Source organism: Crocodylus porosus, unplaced genomic scaffold, assembly GCF_001723895.1.
Source record: "Crocodylus porosus isolate Cpor-Errol unplaced genomic scaffold, CroPor_comp1, whole genome shotgun sequence".
NCBI classification, from domain to species: Eukaryota; Metazoa; Chordata; order Crocodylia; family Crocodylidae; genus Crocodylus; species Crocodylus porosus.
The window spans coordinates 67067-80552 of record NW_017728953.1 but is presented as its reverse complement, the minus strand read 5'-3'; the positions used below and the strand labels follow the sequence as shown (position 1 = coordinate 80552).

The window sequence follows — 13486 nt, the reverse complement described above, 5'->3', positions numbered from 1 at the left end:
CCCCGCTGCAGCATCCCTGCCAGGCTGGCCTTGCTCCTGCTCCAGCATCTCAGCTGCCCTGGGGCCAGTTGCACCCACGCCAGCAACCCACCGGCTGCTCCATGCCAGAGGGGCTGGCCTCGAGCACCAGGGATCTGCCTTGTGGCCATCGCTGAGGGCAAACACCCACCCTGGGAGCAGGTTGAGCCTTCCTTATCCCCATCCAAATTGGCACGTGCTCAAGTCCGACTCCTTGGCCTGTGCAGCAAGAGCAGCTCAGCCAAGATGACACAGCTCTGGCTGTGCTGCGGCTCAGGGCCTTTACCCCATTCTCCTATCCTGTCACCACGGGGGTTTAAATGAAGACGCTGCCTCCTGCCAGCTCTGGGACTGCACAGCACCACACGCTGCCCCCCCTCTGAGCACCGGCCCGCAGCACAGACATGCTCTGCAGAGGGTGATGTCTTCAACCGCTTTATTGTCTGGGTTACAGGGGGCAGAGAGCTTCCTCCGGCTCTGCCACAAATCTAAACTCATCAGGACACAGTGCCGGGGGCCTGGGCATAGGTTAAAGCTCTAGCAGGACTCTGCTTTGGGGCAAACAGTACCAGGGAAAGGGCAGCAGGGGGAAGACCCCCGTGTTGGCACCCTGGGCGATGGACACCAACTGGGGGAGATGTGGCTCATCTCACTGCTCCATGGATAAGCCACAGCTTCATCAGCCTGGTCCCTTCTGGGGTCAGCTGCGTGGATCCCCTGCCAGGGAACCCAAGGTCTCCCTTTGGTTTGGTCCTGGCTAACAAGCTGACTGCCACACTGGCAAGCTCACCCAAAATCCAAAGGCCACCAGAACCAGGTGAGAGGCATGAGGGGGCAGAGACTATCCCTAGGGCTTGTGGCCAAGTGCTGGGCATCCCCTGGTTCAACCAATTTGGAAATGGCTTTGGGGCAGGCAGGGGGAGCGGAGCCAGCAGCCTGGCCCCGGCAAGAACACCACGCTCGGTGGCCAGCGCACGGTCCCAAAGGGCAGCCTGGGCTCTGACCCAGGACAAGGGCTCAAGCAAGGCGGCATGCTCCCCGAGCCAGCCTCAGCTGACGGATGCGGGGTCTGGGTTCCCATTGGAAGCTGCTGGCATGCCACGTGGCCGAGAAGGGGCAGCATCTTCCAGCTTCCTGTCTTCCTTGAGGCCAGGCCTGCCCCCGCCTGCCTGCAGCTGAGCCTGTGAAAGACAGAAGAGCGGTGATCACACCCAGCCCCGTACCAAGCTGGGGCCTGGCTCTCGGTCCCAAGGGGAAAGACTTCATGCACACACCAGCAGGGAGTTCATCCCAGGAGCCCGCACCCTGGGCCCTGCCTGCCACAGCAGCTCCTCGCCCATCCTCTCAGTAGGGACCTTTGTATTGTAAACCCACGTTGCTTCCGACTGAACTGGCCGTTCCCTTCGGAGGCTCTGGAACGGCCAACAGACCAGGGGAAGGCTTTCCTTTGGGCTCCTGCTTGAAACTAGCTGCCACCCTTCATTCAGGGCCTGTAATGCAGGCCTGAGTAGAGGCCCCTGGTCCTCTGGCTGCTGAGCAGCCTGCAAGGCACCTACCCTGGTGCTCCTGACCCTGCAGGCTGCTGCTGGGGGCCCTGAAGCATGAGCCTCGGTTACCAGCATCCTAGTCGTAGGGCTGCCACGTGGCTGCAGAGAGTCCAAGGCTGTTTGAGGAAGGGCAGCCCCAGGGAGCTCTGCCACGCACAGTGCTGTGACCTGCATCTTGGAACGGGTCTGAAACTGAAGCGAATTCCCCTCAAGGGCACATCTCCTGGCTCTTCCAACGTGCAGCTCTGGAGCTGAAACTACACCTGCCTAGGGAACCTGCCCACTCCCACTCCAGCTGGAAGTGCCCTGTTCCCTTCCTCCAGCTCTGTACCTGTGATGGTGGCTCTGCAGAAGACTCCATGGCTGCTGAGGGGACTTGGCCAGAAGAGCTTCCTCTATCTATTTGTGTCAGCTGGGCCGGGCCACCCAGCAGTGGTGACTTTTCATGGGCCAGTACATCTAGCGGGGCCTCGACCACATCTTTGACAGCACGATCTTCAAGGGCTCCAGAGGGGTCAAAGAGCAGAGGGGATGGGGGACACTGCATGCCATCACCCACCACATCCAGATCCTGAGGAAGAAACCACCAGGCATGGCCCATCAGCAGGTTCTGCGAGCCAAATGCACCAGCAAGGCAAGCGAGAGTCTTTCCAGCCCCCTCTCTGTCACCTGTGTGCTGCGGGGCCCAATTGCAGACAGGCTGAGCTCCCAGGACGTGCAACTCAAGTGCAAGTTGCTGCTGGGACTCCATGGTCCTGGAGAATCCCAGGCCCAGTTAGCTACGGGTTACGGTCCCTCAGGGTGCTGGCAAACAGTGTCCTATCAGAGCAGCAGTCCAAAGCCAGGTCAGGGTGCTGCTAGCCAACAAGGGCAATGGCTCCGCACTCAGACTCCAGAAAACAGGGCTGGAAGGGACCTCTGGAGTGCTACCAAACAGGGACCCTGGCACCCCGGGCATGGCGCACACAGCCCAGAGGCCTCTGTGCAGAGGAAGCTGCACAGCTGCCACCGTGGCGTGCCATCACACAGGGAACCCCAGGGTCCAGCATGCAGCCCAGAGAGGCTGAGAAGCAGGGGTGGGCAGGGGGCAGTGTTCAGCCTCACCCAGGCTGACCTCTCCCCTGGGAACGCTTCCTACAAACACGCAGCTGCTCCGTCTATGGTAACAATGCAGGCGCGAGGCTGGGATTCTTCCAAGGCTATTGTTGAGGGAGGCATCATATGGAGGGAGCTCGATGTGGAAGGAGGTATGCCTGTGACTGCGTGACGCCTAGGCAGGACTGCGCTACATCAGATAAAACGCAGAGGCACTGAGCAGCCCTGAACCGTGCCAGGCAACAGCAAGGAAGGTTCCCCCACTCAGGGACACACAAAGCAAGGCCCCCACTACAGGGCAGACCCATGCTGTCATCCTGAACACGGCCAGTCAAGACACTTCAGAGCAGGCTGCCCCCAACTCAGCAAATAGAAAAACAGCGAAGACCCCTGGACTCCTGCCTAAGCAGCCATTAAACCTCTGCCCAGGCCATGAGAATGGTTCTGGGAGAAGACGCAGCCAGTGCCCCGCTTTCCTGGCCACAGCAACCTCCTCCCACGGCACTGATGTTCATGGGAACCAACAGCTGCCTGGCTGAGCTCCCCGAGTGCTGCACTGGGCCTTCACCGCAGAGCACTGCTGCAGTGGGACCAGGTTCACAACAGCCAGCTTCAAGGCTTTCAAGCCCCTGGATCGGTGGCATCTGGCCTGCTATATTAAGGCAATGTCTGCTAGCATCCCTATGGTTACAGCAGCCCTGGCAGCACCTCCCCCAGCTATCTGCAGCTATTTTTATGCTGGTTACAGGAGTCTGCTCTGGGACGGGGCGCTCCGGGCTCTCAGTCATGGGCCTCCCCCAAGACAGCAGCTCCGAACAGCGGCCACCACTTTGTTTACACAAATGTCACGAGGATTTTGAAGCATGGAGGTTTAGTGTGCCTGCGGGATGCACTATAATCTGGGGATTAAACCTCCACGTATCCTTTGGGGACAGAGTCAAAAAGCCGCTTTTCAAAACTCCTAGATACAGATTTAGACAAGGGAACAGCAGCTCCAAAGAAGCAGTTGCTACTGGCCAGAAACAAATGCTCGAAAGCCTAGAGCCCTCTGACCTTTGCAATGCTCTCTCAAGAGGATGCCCGCTTGGAACAGGAGCACAGATCAGTCCAGAGACGGGGAAGGAAAGCGGAAGAAAACACTTGGGCTCTGGACTGAACTTACTGCAGTGTGCCCTGTGCTACAAAGGAGCCGGTCACCCCCCATTGCCACAGCACCCTGTTCCAGGTCCATCCCTGCATGGCACCTAAGAACTAGAAGCCTTGAGCTCCATGTGGGCATTTGGGAGCCTGGACTCCTCGACAAGGGGCTGTGAGACCTGTGACCATGGCAAGGGATAGGCAGAGGCACGGGGGTCTGCAGCTATATAATCCCCCCAGCGATTTAACATGGCTTAGCAGCTGCAGTGACATGTTACACTCATCCGGCCTTCGCTGGCACCAAAGCTTTCGGCTGGATGCTTTGCTTCCGAGCCGCTGGCAGAGGGAGGATACTATGCGACTTCTCCGACTTACGTCACTGAACTCCAGGGGTAAGCTCTCCGTGGGCTGGAGCTCAGCAGCACTCAAGTACAGATCCGTGGGGGCAGCTTCCAGCTCCTCAGGGACAGACAGCACCTGCTCAGGGACGTACATCTGAGGCGGCAGTCGGAGATGGAGCGGGCAGCAAGGATCTTCAGAGAGGCTCACGGCGACTGGTTTGTTACAGGGCACTTCCTCTGACCCTTGGCATGGCTTGAACAGAGTCTGACTGGTGTCCTGGCAAATATCTGGGAAGACGGAGTCAAGGAAACCGTGCATCTGACAGAGAAGCTAGGCAGAGGCATGAAGCAAAGGGCACTAACACTGCCCCCAGCACAGAGGAAAACAGCAGCTAAATCACACCCCAGTGAGTAAGAACTGGGGCAGACTCTACGACTGCTGTGACCTTAGCCAAGCTACTTAGCTCACACGCCCCAGCTGTAAAATGGAGGTAATACCACAGCTTTACCATGAGGCCAGAGCACAGGGGACTAACTGAATACTGCAAAAGTCTCAAAGGCCCCCAAGACGGGAGGGACAGATGAGGTAGGAGCTTCCCACGTACCTCGTGGTTGCACACAGCCTTAGCATCAACTGTGCAGTAGAGTTCCTTGCTGGTACCAACACAGACCTCTCCTGAAGCCAGACATAGCTCAGGCATTTTCATTTCTTCTGTCCCCAGAAGGGCTCAGAGGAAGAGCTATGCCTCCAAGCTGTGTAAACAGGATTCCCTGCCTATGATCACCCGCAGAAGCGCAGCGTTAATGGCATCTTGCTCAGGAGGTCAGCTGCCTACAGGCACTTGCCGACCCACCCCCGCTAAACGCAACTAGGCCTGCCTCCTGCCTGGAGCCCTTTAAAGGACTGTGGCCAAATTCAAAATCATTCACTAACACTTTCCCGTCACTACTACAACGAACTCTTCCAGCTATCGCCACTGAATGAGAAGAGGGATTTTTATTTGCAGTTGTTCCTGGCCTGAACAACCTCACTTCAACCAAAGTGACCCATGATTCCAGGTGCTTGATCTGAAGCAGCTGAAAGGGGCCCAACTGTCTAAAAGTGGGGGCTCTACTCCAAACTGGGCTTCGAGACATCTCAATCATACCAAGGTGTGCAAAAATCATGTCCAAGCCAGTTCCACAGCCTTCTCTTAACACAAGTTAGCAAAGGAGAGAAAGACAAACTGACTGCAAAATTGACATCAGGCTGAGCTGAGCTCATTTCTTGAAGATGACTAGGCTTCAAGTTAACCATATTCTTTTAACCTCAACCCACAGAGGAGACTGACCCCACTGACCCCAGTCCCCGTCAGACTCAAGTCAGCCACTACTTTGTACTGTCAGTGTCAAACCCTACCTGGACCACGGCAGCCCAGCCAGGTTGTCTGCTTCATGCGCAGGTATCAAAGACAAGGCTGCTGACAGGGCATGGAGCAATCGGCTGCAGGCAACTCCTCTGTAACTGTCCCTGCCCAGCAGGGCAACCCAAAGTATGACCTTGCCCCAGCTCCTTGGCTGGCACAACTGACATACACCTGGGAAATGATGGGCCCAGAAGGCTGCAGTGGGCTAGCTTTGAGCAGCAGTTTACAGACCTGGATGGGTCATCTGGCAGGCCCCCCTCCCTAAGGGATGGGCTAAATGATTTCTCCATGCCCCTTCCAGCCTGGTTTTTGATGCTTTCTTTTAAAAGACAGGGCAATTTCTTCAACTCCCCTTCATCAACTGCACTGCCCTGGCCTTGGTCAAGCCATTTTGATGGCAGTATTCTGGGCTTCATTTTAAAACCCGCAGCCATTGAACAGAAACAATGGCAATTTCCTGCCTCCCCGGCCTGTGCCTGTACACAACTGACCTACCAGTGTTAGTAACAAAACAAAACAGAGCTCATCATTTCTGCTGCTGCTGGCCTCCCTCAGCCCGCCCAGCTGCAAAGAACAGAGTCTTCCCCTGGTTTCATCTGTGCAATCGCATTACACTGGGAACCACATGGTTTGCCTTGGGAACCTCTGTCCAGCCCTTAGGAAAAAAATACCACTCAATCTGAAAGCCAAACCTGCTTGCAGTGATGTCACTTGCAAACATGCCACAACAACAGTTTGAGTCACTGCTTAGTGTACAGCTTCACTTCAAATAAACAGCAACCTCCAAGGAGTTGCGACAACCCCCTGCAGGGCTAAAATATAGTCTCAACTTGCAAAACACCCCATGCTATTTCCTTGTATTCAGTGTTCAGCCTCCCAGCCTCTGTGAGAGGGATTCTGAAAGGATTAAGTTATGAGCTGCAAACAAACTTGCTTCCATCTTAGTCTAACAAAGCTGGAAAATAGTTTGTGGCTGTTCCCTAATCGCTTGAAGTTTGTGTGTCACTTCCAACTGAACTGGCCGCTCCTGTCTGGGGTTCTGGAACGGCCAACAGACCACAGGAAGACGTTCCTCTGGGCTCCTGCTTGAAACCAACGGCTACAGCAAACCGGTGGCCTTGATTCAGGGCCAAAAGAAAATGAGGACCAAGCCCACATGGGACTGAGTCAGCAAGGCTGTTCAGCACAGCTGAGAGGAAACAAAAGGATACGAGTAAGGCAGTGTCTGGTCATGGGGAGAGACTGGTTGGAGCATCGAACATCGTCCACAAATGCCAAACACCTCTGGCTGGAGCGGGTGGTGTGCGCCTGAAAAGGAGCCCCAGAGAACACGTCAGAACAGCCCCAGATAGTTCAGCTATGCTCAGCTATTAAACCAGCACCAGGGTTCAGGGCTTCTACTCTGTCAGTGGCTTACAAACCACCAGGCCTCTTCTGCTCACCTGGCTGCTCGCAAGGGTTCAGGTACTGAGCCTGCCCAGTCTCAGCCCAGATCCTGAGATCTGTCTTAGCAGATAGGTTCTCAGCCTTGGTTTGTACACCAGCCTGCCAGCCCCTTACTCTTACACAGGGGAACACACGCATTCCTGGCTAAGACCTGCAGCCTCCAAATTGAACAGTAGCAGACCCACCCTCAAACGCAGCAAAACTGCATCCTTTTAAATGGCAGTGCGGGAACTGACGCACACAAACAAGTTGGTTTCAGTTGCAGGTTCTCTTGAGCAATGTAATGTGGCACAACTGGGTCCCCAAAGCTCCAGGGAAGTGATCAAATCCCTCTGCGCTCATATAAAATTAATTACAAGGGCTGAAAACCTCCTCGCACTGAGAGGAGGCTTTGTAATCCTGCCTCCCTTTCTTTTAAAGGGGAAAACTCTCCAAACCTGCATTTTAGGCCTATGTTTTATTGCTCGTTCCTTTAATAGAAACAACCCCACAGAGCTCCACCCATCAGCTGAAGCGTCAGAAATGATATATTTACAGCCTACTTACATGTCCACAAAGACAAGATTCATAATGGAAAACCTGGCAGGGCTGAAGGGTTTGGAACCTGCCCCTGTCCTGCTCCCTAAATATGGGTGACAGGTCGGAGACCTGAACTGCAAGGCAGCCTGTAACACGGAACAGGGTCTGGACCAGAAGTCCCTGCAGACTGAAGTACCTGCTGGGCAGCACCGTCGGTTGCCAACATCCGGCGCTCCTTCAGCTGGCGGTGAAGCAGGGCCTCCACACCGTAGCGCCGGCGGTAGCGGCGGAGACATTTCAGTCGCTTCAGGTTCTCACGTTCCTTGGCCATCAAACCCTCTGGGCCTGTCAGGAGGCTGCTACCTGGGGGAGAGTGAGGAATCAAGAGCCTGTGGCAATTCTCCCTGCTTGGGGAACCTGGAACCAGACCCGACTGAGCCGGCCATGCAGCCAGCTCTCCAGTTACTGCAATACAGGAACCGTCACCTGGGCCTTGTATTCAGGAAGCAGGAACCAAGTCTTTTGGTTACTAGTGAACTACACAGTGCAGCCTCCACAATCTCAACACTTCTCTGCACAGAAAGAACCTTTACAGATTCAGACTGGTCTGCTGGCATCTTAAACTGACCCCAAATAAGGTGCAACGAATCTAACCTGCACCTGGACTCCTCTAGCATGTGTCTTTCTGTCCAAAAAAGGCAAAATTTTACATTTACAAATGATTCGAAAATCTACTACATAAGCTAATTTAAAAGATCAGTGAACTTACAGCATAAGTGCTAAGGACCTTGTATTTAGAAGTCAACATTCACTGCCTACTGTTCACTGTGTTACCAGTTTGTACAATACATTTTAGAAAATATTGCAGCATAAAAGTCTCAGTTATTTTTAATCGGGTAATGGGGTTGCACAATGTCTTTTTTACAGGATGATTTACCCATGGGGGGGAGGACAGCTGTCTTACAGCTCAGCTAGCTACACAATGCAGCATCTCACAAGCTGAAGTACAACCCAGCACCTGCTTCCAAAAATCTTCTGGACTGTAGGAAGCCTGCAAGGAGAGATCTGCAGACTGCAACAAACCCTCGTGCCTGCCCCTTTTCAAACCAACGCCTTTCCCTGCTTCTCCCCATTCTGCTATGTGTAAATTATACCAGTAGCAATTAATAAAAAGTCTCACCACCTTGTTTTTGTATAGTATATTTCACTAGCAGATCTCAGATGGCTTTACAGTGGTAAGCCAGTTCTCATTATTCCCAGGCCTCACAGAAGCTGACGCCCAGCACAGCAGAGGCTTATTAAAGGTTCCTTAGCAAGCCAATACTCTAAGTGAGGCCTCACTGATTGCATCTAACATACAACACTGAACAATTTACAAGGGACTAGAATTGGGATATGAAAGGCATCAGGGAATGGAGATGCACAGAAGCTGCCACCTTGTTAGAACAGGGTGGAGGAACAAGTGCCCACGCAGCAGAGCTGACCAGAAAAACAACTCTGTCTGCTACATTTAAAACTTCCTACTGTCTCTCCCTTCCCTGCGCCCGGAGCCACTGTGGGCGACAGGCTCCTGCTGGCTAGCGCAAAAGGCTCCAAAACACTAAGCACTAGTGACGGATATTACTGGACCGTGGCCCCCAGCTGTCCTGCCAGCCCTCAGTCCCACACTAAGGCAAGCATAAGGGCTCAAATCTTTCACTGATCCCACAGTATTGTGCCATAGTGTGTATGCGACTTTCTCCTGATGTTTATATACTAGCAGATGCCTGTTCTACTGGCACAGAAGGGCTTTTGTTCAAGTTGTATAAGCTATGCTGACAAAGGGGCTTTCGTCAGTTAAACATAGGTCGATGCCATTAGAGCAATATCCGCATCCCTACCTGGCAGACCTCTTCCACTGAAGACAAGACGTTACCAATGAGACAACAGTGTTTATGATAAACACCCCCTGAACACAACTCTTCTCTCAGAATTCAGATTCTTGCAGGCTTATTTCCTCACAGCAACACATTACAGAGCAAAGATAGAAGGCAACTTTCCCAACCAGACTCCGGGGGACACAACTACTGCCTCTGGCTCCCAGTGCCATACCATCACCTCCAAGTGCAGACTGTCATGCTTCCCAAGTGCCTGGATCTGCATACGGCCAAGTGGCATGGAGCAAGGGACCTGAACCTGTACTTGCCTATGGCTTCATGCTCCACCTTGCGACTGTGCAAGTAGCGACGTTTCTTCTCTTTCAGAAGATGCTGGAGTCTCTTGAACTGATCGATGTACAGGGACTGCAGGCGGATCAGCTTCTCCCGCATTATTAAGGCCACTTCTTCCGCTGTGTACACCCCAGCATGCCTGTAACAACCAGGGGGCAATTTAATATGCCATGAATAAGCAGTGGGGAGCAAGGTAGGAATATTACTACAGCAGCTGCTGATACCCCCAAAGCACCAGCAGGGAACAAGGAGCATACAGAAGCACAGTGGTCAGAAAAAGCCATCTAGCTAATACACCTGTGCTCAGCTGGGCTCTGGGAGAACAGCAAGTCAGGCAGTGCCAAGGCAGAGACTGCAGGTAACTGCATTGTTCAGATCTATAACCAAGCACATCCTGGACTAATGCAGCATCTTCTGTGGCCCTTATGCCACCAGATTCAAACCAAGATGCTGCTACAGAAGACAACCAGCCAACCCACAGTGAGCCCAGTATTCTGGAGGGATGCACAGGATATCCCCCACCCCGCAAAGGGCAACGATTTCTTTTTATGTGAACACCACCTGAGGAACAACTGCCCAATCCCATTTGGATGCTGTACTGGGTGCAACTCAGAAGCACCAACATAGCTCTTCTCAGCTGCGGTGGTTTCTCTTCCTAAAGCAGGCTCCTAAAAATCATCTCTGTGCACTCTTGTCTTGTAGAAGCAGTTCACCACTCACACAAGTGCCAGACCTGAGCAGCAGCTCCCAGACTTACTTCAAAGGGTCCTCTTGATCACTGTCAATGCTGTCAGCTTCGCTATCGGGGTCGCCTCGCCATGTCTGGTCCACAGTGACAGGATCCTGTTCGCCATCACTCCAGCTGTCCTCATCTGAAAGGGAAGCACCGTGTCAGAGGCCGGCCATCCAGCCCAGCTTCCTGAAGCTAGAGCACAAGGGCCCAGAACTGGCGTTGGGATGTTAGGCAGCTTTGTGCTGCAGCCAGAAAGGCCCCAAACAAACTCTGAGACAAACGGACGGTGACACAGACCTCCCAGCCCCAGGGGAGAAAACAGGACAAAGCAGCTCCACGGTTCCAACAGAAAAATTGCCAATATTCAAAATTGACATAATTCAAGGCTGTCACAATATACAGATCTGATGGAGCAACACTCTCCTCTGCTGAGAATCCTGTAGGTCACAGACCCTACAAGCTGGAGATGCAAACCAGTAATGAGGAAGATGAGGAGGAAGCTCCAACACTGCAGTGAGAGGAAACCCTGCTGAGATGCAACTGAGTCCAGTGACAATATCATGGGAAGTGTCCGATACCCCTATCGCAGAACAGCAGCCCCTAAGAGCATATTCAGATCAACTCTAGACCCAGCCCAGACTCTTTGCAGTGCCAACTGAGGACACATGGGTTTATGTTATAGTTGCATGGCAGGTGATGGGAGCCCAAGCCCCTGGGGACTGGAAGAGGGATGCGTACCCAGCAGGGACTGCATACCCACATCTCAGGCCACTGTGCTTGAACACCTTATGCAAACGGCCAAAGATGGTGAATACAGCTTAGGAATATACCACTTGTGCCACAAAAACCATATTTGCAATTGCAAAGTTTTCCCTGTGCTCTAAAAATGGCCTTCTTGTATAAATCACCTGTCCATCTGCACAGTGCTTTAGCCTGTGAATGCATATTCAACTTCACCTCCCCCGTCTCACGCATCAGGGAAGCAGAGAGGTGAAATGGTGAGCCCACAGGAGGGCACAGAGCACTGGAGTTCCTGGCTCCCAGCCCAGCCTTTTCTCTTGAAGCCAGCTGTGCTTTATCTTGCTAGTTCCCTCAGACCATGCCCCCTCCCAGATATAGCAGGCCACAGGCTGCTGGTCCCACTGTGCAGGGCAGAGGACTCCCCCAGCTTCCTCATTCACTTCGCTCCAAGTTCTTACCCAGGATTCGACTGGCTTCACTGCGGCTACTCTCCGCCGCTTGGGGCCCCAGCTCCGTCTTGGCATAAGAGCTCAGCTGGCAAAGAAGAGTCTCACTGACGGGCCCCGTGCTGGCCTTCTTCATCTGAGCTTGAAGCGCCAGGGCATTCCTCCGGGCATGCTCAGCACAGAATGACACGCTGGGGGGAAAAATTTAAATGCTTATAGCCCTGAGAGTTTGCAGCCAGCCAAGAAGGTACACAAAGCAATGCACAGGTGGGCACTCACTGCCACATGGCTGGAAAAGGCATGAATTTCTCCCCTCCCTGCTACCACCCCCAGAACACAGCCAGCGCAGCTCCTCGGTATAAGTGTCCCGGGTGATTTCCAAACCACATACGTGACCGCTGAATGCAAACCTCTGGCACCTGAGTCAGTAGTGTGCTGAAGCCTGGAGATAAGCCCTTACTCTAACAAGTAGAAGGCACAGGATTCAAACACCTAAGGTCTTCTTCTGGACCTTAGGAAGTCTGCAGGAAGAGAGATCTGCCAACTGCAACAAATCCTAATGCCTACCTCTTTTCAAACCATGCCGGGTTTGGGTCCACAAGCTAACTCAACTCCTCTCCTGGAAAAACGACCCAGGACAACATCAGAACTGGGACTTGAACCCCAAAAGTCACTAGGTGATTCGAAACCAATGTCCTGGTGATGACCAAAGGTGATGTCTTGTTCCCCTGATCGATACCCGCCTCAGGTACCGCAAGCTTCTTTCCATTCAAAGACCTTGAAACGCTTTACAACGCTTAACAAACTTGTAACTCCCCCTCAGACAATTACAGCTCCTGAGAAATGGAAGCAGCGCCAGGGTCAGACCAATGCCACCTAGCCCAGCAGCCTCTCTCTCAGCAGCAGGGGTGAATGCTTTGGAGGGAGTGCATTGAACCAGACAGATCAAGAGCAGCGCTTCTCAACTGTTTGAGGCTGGAGGCACCCTCATTAGATGCAGGGCACTCACAAGAACACCAGCTCGTCTTTTTTCCAACATTCACTCATTTTTTTCCAACAGGCAAATACTACAGCTGTTCTTCTATTGCAAAGAACTCAGTTTTTAACGCCACAGACTCCTATTTAGGCCTCCGGGTTTATCTTGCAACTCCTGCACGCACACAGACAGCACTAAGGTTAAACAGCACCCCTGAAAGGATCTCCTGGCACCTGGGTGAGACTCATGGCTCTAAGGCCCCTTTTATTACCCGCCATTGTTGGGCTAGAGATGCCAGAAGAAACATCTCCAACCGCTGCTACTAGCTCTGTAGTCCATGAACAAGCCTAAGCACAGCAATCCCCAGCCTGGGGGTCACAGCCCCCTGGACCGCCTGGGCAAAGCTTTCAAAGGCGTGCCGTGCCCGCGAGGCATGCCGACACAATTCCTGAGAGAAGCCTGGAAATTTTGTGCAGGGATCCTCAACCTTGAAGGCCACGTCGACTCAGGGATCTGCCTGAGTGCCCTGCCACAGGAAAAACACCCCTTGTGTTTCTGTGCAATTGAGAAAAAAGGGAAAACTAAGAGCTGGCGTTTTCAGGGGGGACCTTGGGGGTCATCTATAGGGGGGGCCTATTCTATGGGGGGGGGGCTATAGAAGAAGGGGTCTGTGAATGGGGGGACATCAGGGGGAACTTTAAGGGGCTCTACAGAAGGGGAGGGACCCTCAGGGGGGGTCTAGGGATGGGAGACTATGGAGACAGGATGCCCTTGATGGGGCTATGGACAGGGGGGCTATGGGGGAGACACTGAGGGGGCATCTATGAAGGAAGAAGCCCTCAGGGGTGTCTGTGGATAGGATGCACCTGGG

The 13486-nt window shown here is 53.4% G+C and overlaps 1 protein-coding gene across 1 annotated transcript; it reads right to left on the bottom strand.

The window, feature by feature from the left end:
* Window positions 1-440: 440 nt before the first annotated feature.
* Window positions 441-11860, bottom strand: KANSL2 (KAT8 regulatory NSL complex subunit 2). The gene is made up of 8 exons (XM_019556465.1): window positions 11652-11860; window positions 10477-10591; window positions 9695-9858; window positions 7706-7872; window positions 6756-6852; window positions 4173-4426; window positions 1897-2136; window positions 441-1199 (listed from the first exon to the last, which is right to left on the bottom strand). Exons 1-8 carry the CDS (start codon window positions 11773-11775, stop codon window positions 1068-1070), a joined length of 1293 nt encoding a protein of 430 aa, XP_019412010.1. The 5' UTR covers window positions 11776-11860; the 3' UTR covers window positions 441-1067.
* Between the last annotated feature and the right edge of the window lie 1626 nt (window positions 11861-13486).